Source organism: Pristiophorus japonicus, chromosome 3 (assembly GCF_044704955.1).
Source record: "Pristiophorus japonicus isolate sPriJap1 chromosome 3, sPriJap1.hap1, whole genome shotgun sequence".
NCBI classification, from domain to species: domain Eukaryota; kingdom Metazoa; phylum Chordata; class Chondrichthyes; family Pristiophoridae; genus Pristiophorus; species Pristiophorus japonicus.
In genome coordinates, this window is record NC_091979.1 from 77789776 (window position 1) to 77811148 (window position 21373).

The following is a 21373-nucleotide window of genomic DNA, read 5'->3' on the forward strand; positions in this document are numbered from 1 at the left end:
TGAACAGCCTAGGATGCATTTCATCCGGGCCTGGGATCTCATCTACTTTCAAAGCTGCTTACTGCTTCCTCTCACACTACCTTTATTTCATCCAGAATATCACACTCCTCCTTGATAGCAGTACCTGCATTGCCCCTTTCCTTTGTGAAAATAGATGCAAAGTATTCGTTAAGAACCCTACCAACATCTTCCGCCTCCACACAAAGATTACCCTCATGGTCTCCAATTGGCCCTACCCTTTCTTTAGTTACCCTCTTACTCTTAATATATTTATAGAACATCTTAGAGTTTTCCTTAATTTTACTGGCCAAGAATTTATTGTGCTCTCTCTTAGCATTCCTAATATCCTTTTTAATTTTGCTTCTTAACTTTCTATATTCCTCTAAAGATTCTATAGTATTTAACCGTTGGTATATGACATAAGTGTCCCTTTTTGTCTTAAACCTCCCCTGTAAATCCCTAGACATCCAGGTGTCTGTAGAATTCTTTTTCCCAGCCTTTTTCTTTAAGGGCACATGTTTGGCCTGAGCCTTCCGGATCTCCTCCTTGAATGCCTCCCACTGTTCCGACACTGATTTACCCACAATTAGCTGTTTCTAGTCCACTATGGCCAAATCACTCCTTAACTTAGCAAAATTAGCTTTTCCCCAATTCAGTACTTTTATTCCAAGTCTATTCTTGTCCTTATCCATAACCAACTTGAATCTGACTGAATTATGGTCACTGGCACCCAATTGCCCTCCCACTAATACCCCTTCAACCTGCCCAGCTTCATTCCCCAAAACTAAATCCAAGACTGCCCCCTCTCGTGTTGGGCTTGCTACATACTGACTAAAAAAGTTCTCTTGAATGCATTTCAAGAATTCTGCACCCTCTATACCCTTCACACTAAATTTGTCCCAATCAATATTTGGATAGTTAAAATCCCCTACTATTACTACCCTATGGTTTATGGACTTCACAGCAATATTTGGTAGGAGATTGGGGAGGCTGTGTCCGCAGTGGCTCGCCATGGTCCGTGATGGAGACCAGTGCAGGAAGAGATGGAACGATATGGTAGTGGCAGCAAGAGTAAATAAAGATCTTATTGTTGCACTCCCATACTACTGAAAAAGTATATGTGGCCGATGTGTGTGTGTGTGTGTGTGTGTTGCATCTGCAAACCAGTTAAAGATTGCAACTTTTATTTCTGCAGAGGAAAAGAACAGCCAATGCCTCAAAGCAGAGTGGCACAGGAGGGGGCCCACCAGAGGTCATCGAAGTGACTGACATCAAGGAGCATGCTTTGGCGTTGGTGGATGACACATGGTGGTGCCAATCCCATGCTACAGCATGGTAAGTTCATCATATTGTCCGGTCTGTGTTATGCTCATGTCATGCAAGGTCATGTAATGTGATGTCAAATGCATTTTAATGTACTGTCTGTTGGCCATTTAGGATGTGCTGATGTAGCCATGATAGTCTTTGAAATCAGACTCTGATACATCACGGTACTCCGATCAGCATTACCAACCCAACCCCCCGCTGCTAAACACAGAAATATTGTATTGTACTTGCAGATGATGAATTGGAGAGCACCGACTTAGGCACCCCATCCAACCCTGGCACACAAAGGCCATGTGCAATACCAACATCATCCACCTTGACCTCATCAGGAGCCCACCCCAGCTGCTCCTTCTGCACCCCCCTTCAACATCCCCCATAGCCCTCCGCCAGCCACAGAGATGAAGACCAGGAGGAAGAGCAGGGAGAAGGCCCAATGTTTGTCCCACTTGAGCTCGAGGAGGTGGAAGAGGAGGACTCCATCCTCTTGACATGTGCCACTTGTGCGCACAACATTGGTATCGGGGTCCGAGTTTTTGGGCTTCAACTCGGAGGAAGTGGGACCAAGCGTTGTGAAGTGCTGCACCCGTACCATTAAAACCACCAAGTCACATCCACCCAGGTTGATGCAGCAAGGAGATGATGATGCAAGACGGGTGGAAGCAATGCAGGAAATGGTTTAGCTGTCGAGGACGAACGTCGACCTAGGTCGAGACCTCCTCCAAGCCATGGCTGGGATAGCTGCCAACATCGTCTTGTTTGCAGAGCAGCATATCAACAGTATGTCGCTGCTGATCACCGCGGTGCAGCGAACTGTCAACTCTGTCAATGCCATGCGGCAATCGATGGTCTTGGGATATGGTATGGAACCCCCCCCTCCATGCCATACCAGCCAGGCTAACAGAACCAGATGGTCCGGAGATACCAGCATCTTCCATCTCACCACCCCCATTCTCTCCCCGATGAACATGACAGCAGCGCTCCGGGTGGACTGCTGCACCACGTGCTGGTACCGACGCGGTGAAGATGTTGCCTTTTGAAGCTAAATGTACTGTTTTTTGAAATACTGCTAAATATTTTGCTTGACATGTTTGAATGTTCTGCCACTTTTGAATGTTGTACCATTCATTACAGAGAAATTTTTTTAATGCTCTTGGTCAGTGTCCAACTTTTAGATAATGCTGAGACACATACAAATGTCCTTTAAATGTAGTGCAGTGTGATAAAAATTTTACCTTACAGTTATGATGCGACTTTTTAATGGGTCATTACTTCATTTAGCTAAGACAATAAAGGGTAACCAATCCAGGATGGGTGGATTTGAGTGACAGATAGTTCCAGAATTTGGAAGCCAGACATTATGGTTGGCATTTAAGTGTACAGTTTTTGAGCTAACAGATCGCCAAACCCCACCCCTAACATTACATGTTATTCAATCAAATTATAACAATGGAATAGATATATATATATATATTTACAACTTCTGTATTTGAGCAAATATTCTTGTCAAGATTTCATCCTGGCACCTAAGAGAAACTTACAGGATTTTACTATTGGCTATATACTTTCACATGAGCTCATAATCTCTGGAGACTTACAGGATGTTACTAAATCTCTTCTGTATGCAGTAAGACCCTTATACCACAAGTCCATGGAGCTTTTACTGTAATTGGGAGCTCATGTCCACTTTCTATCCCACACATGCCCTTCAACGGAGCATTTAACTTCAATTTATAATTTTTTTCTGAGGGAAAAATATTACTGCGGCGATTTAAATCTGACCTGGGATCTACTTTTCTGGATGGATCAGCTCCATTGTTCGTATTGTCCGCTCAAGATCCAGATAAGGCCACCTTTTTCACAATGGTCTTTCTGGCGGGCGGTAACAGGATCTTACAGGATCCTAAGAATGAAACTTGCGTTTTTGCCAATTTTTCCATGGGCAGGCAGTATGGACTATCACCTGTGGTACTTCTCTGATGAAGTTCCCGCCGGGCAGTAGTTGGGCGGTAGGTTGGCAGTCCCTGAGCTTTTTCCGCCATACTGGCATTTTTTGGTGGTAGCTCGGTGGTTGTGGGTGGTAGTGGGCAGTAGGTCGATGAAATTTGGGCTCTTTGATTCTGGCATACTTTAGTCACCATAAAGTAACAATTCCTTCCTTACTCCTAACATTAACCGAATAGATTCAGATTTGGCATTACCTCTATATCAGGGGAGTGCTCCACTGTCAGGGGTGCCGTCTTTCAGAGGAGACGTTGGGCTGGGAGCCCATCTGCTCTCTCACGTGAGCATGGAGGATCCCATCGTATTGTTTTGAGGAGGAAATGGGGCGTTCTCCCCAGTGTCCTGTCTGGTGTGTATCCCTCAGTCCTGCATTGCAGCAATGGCTACACTTCAGGAGGTGCTTCATTGGCTGTGAAGCACTTTGGGATGTCTGGTGGTCGTGAGAGGTGCTATATAAATGCAAGTGTTTTTTTTCTTGAAGCCACACCACACCAATACCAAACTTTGTACTGACACTACAGGTAAGGGAATTAAGGGTTACGGGGAGAGGGCGGGTAAGTGGAGCTGAGTCCACGGCCAGATCAGCCATGATCTTATTGAATGGCGGAGCAGGCTCGAGGGGCTAGATGGCCTACTCCTGATCCTAATTCTTATGTTCTTATGTTCTTATGCATAGTTAAATGGGCCCTAAAATGCATGCCATGTTTAAAGCAAATTACTTCCGCCCCCTACCCCAATCCACAGAAGCCTGGCCAAACATTTTCATTCCCCCTGTTTAAAACAGACCTAGAAAGAGAGTTACCCTGTCAGCTCTGGATCATTCACATTCATTTAATAAGGGATGCCTCATTGTTTGAAATTTTGCTTTCTGTTTCAGTGCTGAGCTTTTTGGCAATTTGTATTCGGTTGCTAAACTGGTTTCGGAACCTTGCCACTTCCTTTCACTGTAACATTCTGATTATACTCAAACACTAGTTTGGCCCCAGCTGGAATATTGTATACAATTCTGGGCACAACACCTCAGGAAGGACGTGAAGGCTTTGGCGAGGGTACAGGAGATTTACTAGAATGGTTCCAGGTATGAGGATTACAGTTACTTGGGTAGTCAGGAGAAGCTGGGCTTGTCCTCCTTAGAGAAGACTGAGAGGAGATTTGACAGAGGTTTTTAAAATCATGAAGGATTTAGATAGAATAAATAAGGAGAAACTGTTTCCAATGACTGAAGGGTCGATAACGAGAGGGCACAGATTTAAGGTGATTGGCAAAAAAACCAGAGGTGACATGAGGAAAAACATGTTTTCCCAATGAGTGGTTGGAATGCCTGATAGGGTGGCAGATACAGAGTCAATAGTAGCCTTCAAAGGAAATTGGATAAATATTTGAAGGAGAAACAAATTGCAGGGATATGGGGAAAGAGCAAGGGGATGGGACTAACTGGATTGATATTCGAAAGAGCTGATTCATTCCCCACAGACTCGATGGGCCAAATGGTTGCCTTCTGTGCTGTATTATTCTATGATTCTATCATTTTTATGCTCTAATATTGTGATAGAATCTTTGATTAATACTGCCAACTCCCTTCTTTTTTCTTATTCTATCCCTTCAGAATATTTTATAACCTTTTAAATTGCTGAAGTGTTCACTATGGAAGTCATCCACATGGATAAATTTGGTAATTATAGTTGCTTTCAACTCTTGAAGTCAACTAAACAGCAATTGTGCTACTTATCAATTTCTAGCTCCAGGTTAGAAAATCTAGCATGAAATGGCTGCCTGCCCTTTTCAGAGAATATGGCCCAAGTGCAATAGAAGCAAGGCTTTTATATATCATTTTGATAGCCTCTATCAGGTCACCTCTTACCCCATTTTGTTTCAATGAAAAAAATCCTAGTTCCTCTAGTGTCTTGTCATAACTAAAGCCTCTCCTCTCAGTTTTCATCTCTTATCAGTTTAAATACCAAGATACAGATCAAGGTGGATACATTAGAGGTAGGTACCTGGAGTTTGACATCGCCGTGTTGGGGTTTGGATTTTGCAGCACTGGTGAGAAGTACTCACTGACTTTCCCACACCCAGAGTAGAATTTGCATGGCTTTATATTAAAGAGGGTGGCAGGTATACTGACTCACCTGTACTGGTTAAAATCATTCCCCACAGCATCAGGTGTTTTTAGCTTTTTTATTAATATTCTAAGGATGCAAACGAAGAGAACAAAGTTGATCTGTGAAATAGAATAAAAGTAAATGTTTACATTTTTGAAGGTGGCAGGACAAGTAGATAAAGAAGTTAAAAATGCATAAGTGATCCTGGGCTTTATAAATAGAGGCATAGGGTACAAAAGCAAAGAAGTTATGTTAAACATTTATATATCACTGGTTAGGCCTCAGCTGGAGTATTGTGACCATTTCTTGGCACCACACTATAGAAACAATGTGAAGGCCTTGGAAAGGGTGCAGAGGAGATTTACTAGAATGGTACCAGGGATGAGGGACTTCAGTTATGTGGAGAGACTGGAGAAGCTGGGATTGTTCTCTTCAGAGCCGAGAAGCTTACGGGGAGATTTAACAGAGGTGTTCAAAATTATGAAAGGTTTTGATGGAGCAGAGAGGGAGGCACCTTTTCCATTGGCAGGAGGGTCAATAACCAGAGGACATAAATTTAAAATAATTGGCAAAAGAGCTAGGGCAAGATGAGGAGAAATATTTTAATGCAGTGAGTTGTTCTGATCTGGAATGCACTCCCTGAAACAGATTCACACGTAACTTTCAAACGGGAATTGGATATATACTTGAAAGGGAAACATTTGCAGGGCTGTGGGGAATGAGCATGGAGTGGGACTAATTGGATAGCTTTTTCAAAGTGCCAGCATAGACAAGATGGCCAAATGGCCTCATTCTGTGCTGCGAGATTCTATGAAGTGGGCAGAAACTATTGAGGAAACACCATTGGCACTTTCACATTCAAAATAATTCTTTTTAAATATATAAAAACAAAGAAAAAGCAGACCATAGTGAAAGTAAATAGTTATGGCTATTAATTACAATGGCTCTTAAATTAACATGTGCATCTAACTAGTCTTTTCCAACATTTTTAGCATCAACATTTACATGACAGAAAATACAGGGCATTGATAATTACCGTAATGATGAAATATTTGAATGATATATCCCCAAATCTTTCCTGTCTTTGTCTGCAGACTTTATTAGCAACTAATACATATGCGTGAGCTAAAACCTGAGTACTGACTATTTAGGTGATATCACAAAACTACTTGTTTTCATTCACAAAAAAAATGGTTAGATACAGCTGTTAATTCCCATTGAAAGTAATAGAAGTTCTTAAATCCTCTCCATGGGACAAAGTTAATGCAAAGTTAATGCGATTCAGAAAGATAGGCAAGAAGTGAAAGGAGGTGGGGTAGCTCTGTTAATAAAGGATGATATCAGGGCAGTTGTGAGGGATGATATTGGCTCCAATGAACAAAATGTTGAATCATTGTGGGTGGAGATTAGAGATAGTAAGGGGAAAAAGTCACTGGTCGGCGTAGTTTATAGGCCCCCAAATAATAACTTCATGGTGGGGCGGGCAATAATCAAGGGAATAATGGAGGCATGTGAAAAAGGAACGGCAGTAGTTATGGGGGATTTTAATCTACCTATCAATTGGTCAAATCAAATCGCAGGGGGTAGCCTGGAGGAGGAATTCATAGAATGCATATGGGATTGTTTCTTAGAACAGTATGTAACAGAGCCTACAAGGGAGCAAGCCATTTTGGATCTGGTCCTGTGCAACGAGACAGGAAAAATAAACGATCTCCTCGTAAAAGATCCTCTCGGAATGAGTGATCACAATATGGTTGAATTTGTAATACAGATTGAGGATGAGGAAGTTGTGTCAGAAACGAGCGTACTATGCTTAAACAAAGGGGACTACAGTGGGATGAGGGCAGAGTTGGCTAAAGTAGACTGGAAACAAGGACTAAACGGTGGCACAATTGAGGAACAGTGGAGGACTTTTAAGGAGCTCTTTCATAATGCGCAACAAAAATATATTCCAGTGAAAAAGAAGGGCGGCAAGAGAAGAGATAACCAGCCGTGGATAACCAAGGAAATAAAGGAAAGTATCAAATCAAAGACCAATGCGTATAAGGTGGCCAAGGTTAGTGGGAAACTAGAGGATTGGGAAAATTTTAAGCAACAGCAAAGAATGACTAAAAAAGCAATAAAGGGAAGATAGATTACGAAGGTAACCTTGCGCAAAACATAAAAACAGATAGTAAAAGCTTTCACAGATATATAAAACGGAAAAGAGTGACTAAAGTAAATGTTGGTCCCTTAGAAGATGAAAAGGGGATTTAATAATGGGAAATGTGGAAATGGCTGAGAGCTTAAACAATTATTTTGCTTCCGTCTTCACAGTGGAAGACACAAAAACCATGCCAAAAATTGCTGGTCATAGGAATGTGGGAAGGGAGGACCTTGAGATGATCACTATCACTAGGGAGGTAGTGCTGGACAGACTAATGGGACTGAAGGTAGACAAGTCCCCTGGTCCTGATGAAATGCATCCCAGGGTATTAAAAGAAATGGCGGAAGTTATAGCAGATGCATTTGTTATAATCTACCAAAATTCTCTGGACTCTGGGGAGGTACCAGCGGATTGGAGAGCAGCTAATGTAACGCCTCTGTTTAAAAAAGGGGGCAGGCAAAAGGCAGGTAACTATAGGCCGGTTAGTTTAACATCTGTAGTGGGGAAAATGCTTGAAACTATCATTAAGGAAGAAATAGCAGGACATCTGGATAGGAATAGTGCAATCAAGCAGACGCAGCATGGATTCATGAAAGGGAAATCATGTTTAACTAACTTACTGGAATTCTTTGAGGATATAACGAGCATGGTGGATAGAGGTGTACCGATGGATGTGGTGTATTTAGATTTCCAAAAGGCATTCGATAAGGTGCCACAGAAAAGATTACTGCAGAAGATAAAGGTACGCGGAGTCAGAGGAAATGTATTAGCATGGATAGAGAATTGGCTGGCGAACAGAAAGCAGAGAGTCGGGATAAATGGGTCCTTTTCCAGTTGGAAATCAGTGGTTAGTGGTGTGCCACAGGGATCGGTGCTGGGACCACAACTGTTTACAATATACATAGATGACCTGGAAGAGGGGACAGAGTGTAGTGCAACAAAATTTGCAGATGACACAAAAATTAGTGGGAAAGCGGGTTGTGTAGAGGACACAGAAAGGCTGCAAAGACATTTAGATAGGTTAAGCGAATGGGCTAAGGTTTGGCAGATGGAATACAATGTCGGAAAATGTGAGGTCATCCACCTTGGGAAAAAAAACAGTAAAAGGGAATATTATTTGAATGGGGAGAAATTACAACATGCTGTGGTGCAGAGGGACCTGGGGGTCCTTGTGCATGAAACTCTTTTAGGAGTTAACAGAAAAACATTAAACCGTGCCCCCCGATCTGGGGGAAACACCAACATTTACAATGCCATTTTTTTTTTTGGCACAGAGTCGAATTTTTTTTTCTCCAAGTGCCCCCTATAAAAGGGGAGGAGAACACTAAAAGCACTGGCAATTAAAACAAATTAACTTAAAAAAACATAAAATCAAATTAAAATTTGGTTGCCGGGCGTGATGATGCACTCCAGTCCCTCCGGTGCCCACCTCTCGCGGAAGGCCTCGAGCGTACCGGTGGACACCGCGTTCTCCATCTCCAAGGACACCCTGGCGCGGATGTACGCGCGGAAGAGAGGCAGGCAGTCAGGTTGAACGACCCCCTCGACCGCCCGCTGCCTGGACCGGCTGATGGCACCCTTGGCCGTGCCCAGGAGCAGTCCTACGAGGAGGCCCTCGGACCTACCCGCTCCCTTCCGCACAGGGTGCCCAAAGATCAGGAGTGTGGGACTGAAGTGCAGCCAGAATTTCAGGAGCAGCCCCTTTAAATAATAAAACAGGGGCTGCAACCTCGTGCATTCCATAAAAACATGGAACACGGACTCTTCCGGACCGCAGAAATTGCAGGCGGCCTGGGAGCCCGTGAACCGGCTTCGCAAAAGGTTAGTTTGCAGGTGCAGCAGGTAATCAGGAAGGCAAATGGAATGTTGGCATTCATTGCGAAAGGGATGGAGTACAAATGCAGGGAGGTGTTGCTGTAACTGTATAAGGTATTGGTAAAGCCGCACCTGGAGTACTGCGTGCAGTTTTGGTCACCTTACTTAAGGAAGGATATACTAGCTTTGGAAGGGGTACAGAGACAATTCACTAGGCTGATTCGAGAAATGAGGGGGTTACCTTATGATGATAGATTGAGTAGACTGGGTCTTTACTCCTTGGAGTTCAGAAGGATGAGGGGTGATCTTATAGAAACATTTAAAATCATGAAAGGGATAGACAAGATAGAGGCAGAGAGGTTGTTTCCATTGGTGGGGGAGACTAGAACTAGGGGGCACAGCCTCAAAATACGGAGGAGCCAATTTAAAACCGAGTTGAGAAAGAATTTCTTCTCCCAGAGGGTTGTGAATCTGTGGAATTCTCTGCCCAAGGAAGCAGTTGAGGTTGGCTCATTGAATGTTTTCAAGTCAAAGATAGATAGATTTTCAAGCAATAAGGGAAAATAAGGGTTACGGGGAGAGGGCGGGTAAGTGGAGCTGAGTCCACGACCAGATCAGCCATGATCTTATTGAATGGCGGAGCAGGCTCGAGGGGCTAGATGGCCTACTCCTGTTCCTAATTCTTATGTTCTTATGTTCTTAAATATTCCACATCGCAATTGTCATTATCCTGTTTAATGACATTTGCTCCCATTGGTACTGACCACATATGCTAATAGGAGCACCCTTTATTGGCCAGTATTGATTTTATTTTCTTAGAACTATAAGTGTTCTGAAATTGCCTTTGATATTAGCAAACTTTATACTTGACTTTCTGCCACACAGTCATGGCTGTGCCACAAGGGGGAAGCAGTATGCAGAGGTAATTCCCAACAGTCTATCACTGGGAATTTCCTCGGCGGTTCTCCTGATTGGCTACCGCAACCTCGATAGAAAATCAGCAGGAACTCCAGATAGATGCATAAATGGGGTATCCACTGATCTTCCACGAAAGTTATGCCAGCCAATCTGGAAATTCCCAGTATATGTCCCTATTCTCTATCGGGATATAAAGGAATAAAAAAATATGGAAAAGAGGTGGAAAACAAAAAAAGAACATCTTTTGAAATGATGCATAATCAAAGAAATTCTAAGATTTTGTGTCACTTCTAATAAATACCATGATAGCCTAATTATTTATTTCACTAATTAAGTAAACACTAGATATTTATGAGCTAATTTTACTACCACCAAGTATTATTAATGCCCACCATTTCTTTTCATAATCCCTAGTTTGAGAAATATTCTACACTCGCTGTATGTATAGCTGTTCTTAGTGAGAGTGCCAATGTGTGAGATTGAAGTAATAGTCTCATGCTTTGGATTCTCACTTACTAGGAATTGAGATGAGACTGCCCAAATTCATTTAAAGGGCCCAAAATTCCACATTGCCTTTTTTTGGCGCTATTTATGATTAACAGCCGATTTTTTATGTCGAAATAGCGGCATAAAAAATCCGAAGTTTCGCCATTTTTCTCTTTGAATTTGATGCCGCGCAGAAAGACCTTAGCTTTTGTGGGTGGAGCTAACTGATAGCGCCGAAAAACTGAGGTCCCGTTCTGTGCATGCCCAAGCATTTAAATTTCCAGGGTAACATTTAATTGTACAGCTTTACTATGTAGCTAACCCCGGAGTGATTTTTCCTGCTGAGTTTCCAGCATTTTCTGCCCCTATCCCCGGCTGAAAGGAATACCCGCTGCTGCTGAAAGAACAAAGAGCAAGGAAATAACTGCAGACAACGAAACTCAAGAAAACTGATCTGACTGTCGTGCAGAAAGTGTCTATCAAGAAAGATGGGTTAATGGTAAAAGCCAGCTTATACTTTTTTCTCATCAGAAGAGGTCACAGTTGTTTTACAGTTCAACTTTCATTGCTTGCACCACTAGTTTGGCAATTTTATTTTGTCACTTCCCTAAGCCAACATTAGCACTGGCCGTGCAGCCTTTCATTTGAAAATGACTACCTAAGAGGCCCTATCCCCAGCCATAAGGTCCCCTTGCTGCCGTCCCTATCTCTGGCTGAAAGTTCCCCTGCTGCCGCCGCGCTCCCCAGCCGAAAGGTCACCACTGTTGCCGCCCCTCTCCCCGGCTTGGCTTCCATCTCCCTCTACCCCCCTCGGGCTTATGTGGAAGCCCAGCGCCGAGCTCCTGTGTCCGGCCGAGGGTGATAAACAAGATGGCGTCTGTAATGCTGATTTCTATCGAACTCCGATTTGGTAAGGTAAGGTTTTTCAAGGTGATCCCCACCGCCGTTTTTGAAAAAATTCTTATGGGTGGGTTTGACCCTAAGTGACATCATAAAAATCTTAACTAAAATAATTGGCCGTTACCTGTTAAGGACAGTGTTATACCCTTGGCAAAACTTGCAAAATTAAGTTAGTTCCAAAAAAGCACTGATACCTCCAAAAATTTGGAGCTAAATGGTGGCGAATTTTGGGCCCAGATTCTTGCAGTTAGCAGAAAAAGGAAAGTTTTATTCTCTTTTCTGGGGTTGGATTTAAACTAATGAACATTCATTCATTCATAGATGGTCCCTCATATCGAGGATGACTTGCTTCCACACCAAAAAGGGATGAATTCAGGTGTTTCAATGAAGGACCTAATATTTCAGGTCCCGAACTACATCTTGAAGGGTGGAAGATGCCTGTGCGTGGATTTTTTTAATGTGTGGTGGCCGTTGCACACCAGCCACCACACGGGCTTGACAGAGCTAGGCCTTGGTCCAGTAGCAAGGGTTAACCAAGACAACTGGAGACCGGCTAACCAACTGCATCATTCAATCCAATAGTGATTATTGTTTATATCATCTGTTTTGCCATTTGGAATTGGATTTGGGGTTTATCTCAAACGCTGTATGACATTTTCAGCATGTTACAAAGATATTTAATGTTATACATACATGAAGTTGTTATAACTAATAAGATTTAAATAGACAAATTTGAAATCTATAAGTATTAGTCTTGTATCTGAGAAAAGTGGTATCTGGGGTCCCAAAATACCTCTGGGAGTCATTTTAACTTTTGACGATAGTGTAAAATCGGTGATATTGGATTGGCCACTCATTATACACCTCTCCCGATTTTCCTTCCATTGACTTAAATGGAAAGAAAAATTGAGCAGAGTGTATAACAAGTGACCGATTTGATTTGTTCATTTTGTGGTATCGCCAAATGTTATCCCCATTTGAGAAAATAGCTGCATGCACCGTACATTGGTTTACCAATTGCTGAATACTTAGTTTCTAGGGTGCACTATTTAATTATCAATGCAAATTATTTAAAATGTGGCATTTTAACTAATAATTTACCACAGATCAGAATCATCTTCAATTGAAAAGTACTTACAAAAATAGATACAATTACAGGTCCTTTAATGATCCACCATATATGTTCATCTGAGTTAACATCCCAGCAGCTGTGGATTAGGCAAATAGGTTATGAAGCTTTTAAAATAGTGATGTGTAAATGGCTGAACAGTCTGTGAATTTTGAACAAGCTATTAGATTAGGTACAGTAGTACTACATTTACATACAGTAATTATTAGTAAATTATTGGTAATAAAATATGTTAAAGAATAATTGTCAAAATGGGAGGCAGACAACATTTAAATTTTTTACAAATAACTTGTAAACCTTGTTACTATATCTCAATGGAGTGTAAGAGGACAATTTCCACACCTATTGGGAGATTTAAAGTACTGTACATTTTTATGACATTATCACACATTTTTATTGATATATAATTAAGCATGCTACAGTTTTCAGTACAATTGGAGGTTTTACTACTTTTCTACTATATTTTTTCTGCTAGTATCTAACATTAAAAATAATACCATCCTTCTGTGTAATCATAATAAAGGTTTGACCAGAAAAGTTCCTTTCCTGCAACATCTGTTCTTCATTCATAGGTTTTATTTATCATGGAAACATAGCTTACCCAATGTTCTCATATATCTGTCTCGCAATTGCCCAGGGTATAATAAAAATTGCTGGTGCACCTGAAGGATAGAAATTAAAAGAATCAACAAAACAAAGGAAAATCGGATTGTTAGCTCCGGCAAACAGGATACTTTCCAAAATGAGTTTTGTAAAACTGTACAAACATACATGGGGTTTAGTTTCTTAAAGTAAAACTTACCCCATCCTAGAACAATGTACCACCAGAAGTACTTTTGCTCTGAAAAGACAGATACCACCAGGAGCGTGTGCAGATACAGTGCTTCTACAAGCAACCAACTGAAATTAGCCATAATACAGTATTGGAAGAAAACAATAACAACTTTACATTCAACCTGGGAAACAAAGTAAAGAGAAAACACAATAAATCGCAGGTCAAGTTTTTACTTCTCTTACTACAGAAACAGGTAACTTACTGTGTTGTGATATATTAATACTTTTATATTGATGCTTGTACACTATTATTTTTGTTTTTAGATGTGAAAATGGCAATATATCTCAGGAGTCAATCAGCAATCTGATGGCTGAGTGATCAGAGACCACCTCCAGAAAATAGCCTCACACCACTTGGGCTTTGCACCAGGAGTAGTATAACTCCAGCCAGTATGAAGCTCTGTTTTAAGATGGCAGGCTACAAAATTCTGGGTTCTTCCAGGCCAATACCTAGGCCTGGAAACCCATGTGGGCCCCACTTCCACCTTTCCAATAACCTGGATGCTGGCATGTTGCTGCTGTCCAGGTTGCTCGGGTCAAAAGGAGCTGGAAGCAGTGGGTAATCTGGCAGATGGCACAAGCATCCCGGCCCCATGACCTTTTATAGACCTTCAATGGTGCAGACAGAACATCCAACTCTGCCCCAGTGGGAATTTGCATATGCAATATTTGGGGTAAAGTTCCAGTGTTTCTGGGCCTCATCCTATTTCCCATCCCTGGTCATCCCCTCCCCCGACTGTTTTACACCAGCACTCTGTCCCAGGTCCAAAAGAAATTCAGGGCCACATTGACAAACATTAAAATATTAAACTGGGATAAGCTCAAAAATGTCATATCTGACCTATACCAAAATACTTATTTTTCCATGTGACATTCTTTCTGCAGAAGGTTGCTTAAGTTTATTATTAACAGTCACCTTCAGTAAGAGCTAAACTAGTTAAATGAGTGTGTTTTCATCTTTTTCTCTAAACCTTTTAACTCTTTTGAGGAGTAGGAACACTCCTCTGGACAAGTGTCTGTCAGTATATACTTCTGACCCCATCACTCTATTTCACTAAATTTAGCAAACACAAAATTGTCATCAATGTGTAGATAGATTGCCACCACGATACAAGGCTCATTGTCCTGAGCTCTACTGCCTAGTTAATTAATTAATGATTAACCATAGCTATCTACTTTGTACAATGTTCTTGCCTCTTTACCACGGCATGTCTCATTGACTTGTTTAGAAACTCATGGGTAATTTAAGAAGCAGGACAATTAAAAAATTTTAGGCTGATTCCCTACAAATAGTTATCATTTTTGTTACATAATGAAATAATTACCGAGTAAGCTTTGCAATGAAGAATATCCTCACTGGAAAACAGGACACTGTCTTTTATGAAGATTGAAATTGCACGAAGGATGTACGACACAAACAAATGCATATGAATGTAATTCCTGGTACAGTGAAGTTTCCTATAAAATATGCAAAATGTTTCAGTTATATAGAGTACAAATTGAAATAGTTTAAACTTACCTATGCTTCAATATATATGTACTTTTTTATAAATAATGCTCATTCTTCCATGGCATTGCTACTGGTCCCAGCATTGGGGAGTGGGCAGCAGGAAGGGGGACACAGCAACAGGAGTTCTAAGCACATGCGTTCTAGCATGAAAAACAAATACAGTGATTTTAAGAGCAGGCAAAAGGGAGTGGAGAGGGAAGAAACATAGAAACACAGAAAATAGGTGCAGGAGTAGGCCATTCAGCCCTTCGAGCCTGCACCACCATTCAATATGATCAAGGCTGATCATGCAACTTCAATACCCTATTCCTGCTTTCTCTCCATACCCCTTGATCCCTTTAGCCATACGAGCCACATCTAACTCCCTTTTGAATATATCTAACAAACTAGCCTCAACAACTTTCTGTGGTAGAGAATTCCACAGGTTCACAATTCTCTGAGTGAAGACGTTTTTCCTCATCTCAGTCCTAAATGGCTTACCCCTTATCCTTAGACTGTGACCCCTGGTTCTGGACATCCCCAACAGCGGGAACATTCTTCCTGCATCTAACCTGTCCAATCCCGTCAGAATTTTATATGTTTCTATGAGATCCCCTCTCATTCTTCTAAATTCCAGTGAATATAATCCTAGTTGATCCAGTCTTTCTTCATATGTCAGTGCTGCCATCCCAGGAATCAGTCTGGTGAACCTTCGCTGCACTCCCTCGATAGCAAGAATGTCCTTCCTCAGATTAGGAGACTAAAACTGTACACAATATTCAAGGTGTGGCCTCACCAAGGCCCTGTACAACAGCAGTAAGACCTCCCTGCTCCTATACTTAATTCCTCTCGCTATGAAGGCCAACATGCCATTGCCTTCTTCACCGCCTGCTGTACCTGCATGTCATCTTTCAATGACTGATGTACCATGACACCCAGGTCTCGTTGCACCTCCCCTTTTACTAATCTGTCACCATTCAGATAATATTCTGCCTTCCTGTTTTTGCCACCAAAGTGGATAACCTCACATTTATCTACATTATACTGCATCTGCCATGTATTTGTCCTAACCTAACCTATCCAAGTCACCCTGTAGCCTCTTAGCATCCTCCACACATCTCACACTGCCACCCAGCTTAGTGTCATCTGCAAACTTGCCGATATTACATTCAATTCCTTTGTCTAAATCATTAATGTATATTGTAAATAGCTGAGGTCCCAGCACTGAACCTTGTGGTACCCCACTAGTCACTGCCTGCCATTCTGAAAAGGACTCGTTTATTTCTACTCTTTGCTTCCTGTTTGCCAACCAGTTCTCTATGCACGTCAATACATTACCCCCAATACCATGTGCTTTAATTTTGCACAATAATCTCTTGTGTGGGACCTTGCCAAAAGCCTTTTGAAAGACCAAATACACCACATCCACTGGTTTTCCCTTGTCCACTCTACTAGTTACATCCTCAAAAAATTCTAGAAGATTTGTCAAGCATGATTTCCCTTTCATAAATCCATGCTGACTTGGATCGATCCTGTCACTGCTTTCCAAATGCGTTGCTATTACATCTTTAATAATTGATTCCAACTTTTCCCCACTATCGATGTCAGGCTAACCGGTCTATAATTCCCTGTTTTCTCCCCCCCTCCTTTTTTAAAAAATGGTGTTACATTAGCTACCCTCCAATCCATAGGAACTGATCCAGAGTCTATAGAATGTTGGAAAATAACCACCAATGCATCCACTATTTCTCAGGCCACTTCCTTAAGTACTCTGGGCTATCAGTCCCTGGGGATTTATCGGCCTGCAATCCTATCAATTTCCCGAACACAATTTCCTGACTAATAAGGATTTTCTTCAGTTCCTCCTTCTCACTAGACCCTCGGACCCCAGTATTTCATGAAGGTTATTTGTGTCTTCCTTAGTGAAGACAGAACCAAAGGGAGGAGAGGGGAAGGGGGAGGAACAGGATCCAAAGAAGGGAGGGAGGGACTTGACAAGAAATTGGTTGGTGGTAGGGTTAGGCGGCTAGGCTTGCAGGGGTGCACACAGAGCTGATAGGTAAACTGTTTTATAACATCCACCACTTTTTTATATTTCGTGGGCTGGCCGTAACGAATAACGGGGAAGATGAAAGGATATTGTTATGCAGGTTCTATTTTTGGTTTTGAAATATAATTGTGCTGATCATGTGAGTGAAAGGGGAAAGGGTGGGGGAGTGGGACTAGCTGAAATACTGTTACAGAGAGCTGGCACAGGCTCGACGGGCTGAATGGCCACCTTCTAACACTGAGATGAGGAGGAATTTCTTCTCTCAGAGGGTTGTAAATCTATGGAATTCTCTGCCCCAGAGAGCTATGGAAGCTGGGTCATTGAATATATTTAAGGTGGAGATAGACAGATTTTTGAGTAATAAGGGAGTAAAGGGTTATGGGGGGCAGGCAGGGAAGTGGAGCTGAGCCCATGATCAGATAAGCCATGTTGAAAACCGAGTTGAGAAGGAATTTCTTCTCCCAGAGGGTTGTGAATCTGTGGAATTCTCTGCCCAAGGAAGCAGTTGAGGCTAGCTCATTGAATGTATTCAAATCACAGATAGATAGATTTTTAACCAATAAGGGAATTAGGGTTACGGGGAGCGGGCGGGTAAGTGGAGCTGAGTCCACGGCCAGATCAGCCATGATCTTGTTGAATGGCGGAGCAGGCTCGAGGGGCTAGATGGCCTACTCCTGTTCCTAATTCTTATGTTCTTATGTATGATCTTATTAAATGTCAGGTGGCAATACTCTTGCTCCTATTTCTTATGTTCTTACCTTCTGCGCTATGATTCTATTATTCTATGAGTGGCAAACTAAAGATGGCAGAAAGAGTTGGGGCTATTGTATTCAGCAGCAAGTGAGTTTTTAACAAGTAGGTTTTAATACATGATAATTAATGCTAAACAACCTCTCTGGCCCTAACTTATTTTTATGCATTTGTACTCCCATTCCCTTGGAAGTTCATTAGTGTTGGAGGTTTTTTTAAATAGATTTTTTTTAAAGTTTTTTTTAACTTTTTCTATCTGTTTCTTTTATCTCTCTCTGTTAATCCCATCTGTATTTTCTAATATTAATTTCATTTTCTGTACATGATTTAAATCTAATTTTTATTTCCTGCTTTATACTGTCTGGTTTAGACTCTGCTAGCTGAATCTTAACTCCCTAAAATGAATGGGTTCTGGTTGTGTCAGAGGTTAAAATGTAAAAATCTGGAACAGGAACTGAACCTGCCTCGAACCCACCCACTTCTGGTTTTAGCGGAGGTGGGATGATGGGAGGGTGACAAATCCGCTTGCGGGAAGTGGGTTGGTCATTTAAATATTATACTGAGGCTGCCTGCTTTCATTTTAACAGTGATTCTATTTTTAACCACAGGCAGCCTGGTTTCTCTGGCCTTGGGAAACTCAGCAGCTGAAAGCAGATGAGAAGGGCCGAATCCATGAGGTAAGAGCCTTTACAGCACAGCTTTTGGGGCAGGAGGAGCAGGAGTGCTTCCTCCCAGCCCAATAAGCTAACCAGTAAACCCCCTCCCCCGCAATCTGTCTGTTGGTTGGGATCACTGAAGCTGGATTGGAGTAAGATTTTTCGTGTTGAAACGAGATTTGCGTCAAAAGATGATGTCATCAAGAATTATCCGAAGGTGTTCTTCGAAATGGGCAATCGGATCCAAGGCTTCAAGGCAAGTGTCAGGGTACAGAAGGACGCTAGATCAATTTACTGCAAGCCATGTTCCATACCATATGCACTCAAAGGAGAAAGTTGAGCAAGAACTCAAAAGACTAGAGAATGAAAACATTATTTCTAAGATAGATTAATGTAATTGGGCTACACCCATTGTCGTTGTACCTAAGTCCGATGGTAAGGTAAGATTGTGTGGTGATTATAAAGTAAACGTAAACCAGGTTCTAGAGGGTAATGTCCCTTCTATATTGCCAAATATAGAAGATTTTTTCACAACACTGACAGGGGGTCAGATTTTCTGAAAGTTGTATCTTAGGAATGCCTACTTACAGCTTGAACTAGATGAGGAGTCCAAGTCATGCCTGACTATAAATATCCATCTAGACCTATTATCAATTTAATAGGCTACCATTTGGAGTGTCTTCCGCCCTGCCATATTTCAAGGGGTAATGAACCAGATTTTGCAAGGTATTGAAGGAGTAGTATGTTATTTAGATGACATACTAATTTCAGCACCAAATTGGCAAATTCATAATAACATATTGAATGAAGTCCTCAAATGTTTAGAGAAGCACAGAGTATGAGTCTATGCTAAATGGAGAAAGATTGCAAAGTGCCACAGTACAGCGGGACCTGGGGGTACTTATGCATGAAACACAAAAGGATAGTATGCAGGTGCAGCAAGTAATCAGGAAGGCCAATGGTATCTTGGCCTTTATTGCAAAGCGGATGGAGTATAAAAGCAGGTAAGTCTTACTACAGCTATATAAGGTATTGGTGAGGCCACACCTGGAATACGGCATGCAGTTTTGGTTTCCATATTTATGAAAGGATATACTTGCTTTGGAGGCAGTGCAGAGAAGGTTCACGAGATTGATTCCAGGGATGAGGGGGTTGACTTATGAGGAAAGATTGAGTAGGTTGGGCCGCTACTCATTGGAATTCAGAAGAATGAGAGGTGATCTTATCGAAACGTATAAGTTTATGAGGGGGCTTGACAAGGTGGATGCAGAGAGGCTGTTTCCACTGATAGGGGAGACTAGAACTAGGGGACATAATCTTAGAATAAGGGGCCGCCCATTTAAAACTAAGATGAGGAGAAATCTTTTCTCTCAGAGGGTTGTAAATCTGTGGAATTGACTGCCTCAGAGAGCTGTGGAAGCTGGGACATTGAATAAATTTAAGACAGAAATAGACAGTTTCTTAAACAATAAGGGAATAAGAGATTATGGCGAGCGAGCAGGGAAGTGGACTTGAGTCCATGATCGGATCAGCCATGATCGTATTAAATGGCGGTGCAGGCTCGAGGGGCCGTATGGCCTACTCCTGCTCCTATTTCTTATGTTCTTATGTACACTGCGGAGGAGTAGTACAATAGGTAAACAAAAGAAGGGATATAAAGAAATGCACAAGGGTGATTCATAAATACACGATTATACATTTTGTTATTTTTTTATAAATTTTGATTGGAATGTTTAATGTTTGCTGTTTTCTCTCATTTCAGTTTTGGGTCTTTGGTATGGAAGGGCAAATTGATGTTGTGATTAGGACATTCAGAGGCGCCGGGAAGTGGGATGGAAACGAGTCCTGATGAGACGGTCGCGGACCTCCGTTGCAGGATCGCTACATCCTCCGTTGCGGCTGTTGCTGCTCCTGCTCCTGGTCCTCCTCCCAGTCATCCTTCTCCTCCTGAGATGGTGCGGTTATGCCTAGTGGCAATGGCTCATAATGGCCAGGTTGTGTAGCATGCAGCAGACGATGACCAATAGGGGCACCCCCTCTGGTGAGTACTGGAGGACTTCTCCCGAGCAGTCAAGGCAGTGGAACCATTGCTTGAGCACTCCGATGGTCTGCTCAATGATGGTCCTGGTGGCGCATGGCTCTCATTGTAGGAGTGCTGGGCAGGAAGGGAGTCATTAGCCAGGTAGAGAGCGGATAGCCCTTGTCTCCGAGCAGCCATCTGCGAGCTTGATGTGGTGGCTGGAAGAGAGCTGGCATACCGATTTGGGGCAGGATGAAGGCATCGTGGCTGCTGCCAGGATAGCGGGCAGTGACAGTAAGGATTCTGCATATGTGGTTGCACACCAAGTGCACATTCAGTGAGTGATAACTTTTGCTGTTACGGAAGATCTCAGGATTGTGATGTAGTGCCAGTCAATGGCTCCCTGCACCATGGGGAGGCCCATTATCCTGATGAATCCACATGCATGCCATGCTGCTTCTCTCTGGTCATGGGGAGGAAATGTAGTCCCTTCTCCTTCTATAGCGAGCATCTGTGACCTCGCAGATGGAGCAATGGACAGCAAAATATAAGATGTTGGAGATGTCTCCTGTTGCACCCTGGAAGGATCCATTGGTGTAGAAATTCAGTACGATGGTGACCTTGACTGTCACTGAGAGAATCGTCCTCACCCTCGTCTGAAGCTTGAGGTTTGGTTGCAGGAGATGGCAGATCTCTGTGACTAAGTCCTTGCTAAAGCACAGTCTTCGAACACCTTGCTCCTCAGTGAAAT

At 42.3% G+C, this 21373-nt stretch overlaps 1 protein-coding gene across 1 annotated transcript in view; it reads right to left on the reverse strand.

The window, feature by feature from the left end:
* sctr (secretin receptor) overlaps positions 1–21373 on the reverse strand; it is a 94065-nt gene that overhangs the window by 17767 nt on the left and 54925 nt on the right. The window contains exons 6-10 of the mRNA XM_070874505.1: positions 14983–15115; positions 13626–13779; positions 13425–13485; positions 12833–12902; positions 5457–5548 (exon numbers count right to left, since the gene is read on the reverse strand). Coding sequence (XP_070730606.1) covers positions 5457–5548; positions 12833–12902; positions 13425–13485; positions 13626–13779; positions 14983–15115 — 510 coding nt within the window. The remainder of the gene's footprint in view (positions 1–5456; positions 5549–12832; positions 12903–13424; positions 13486–13625; positions 13780–14982; positions 15116–21373) is intronic.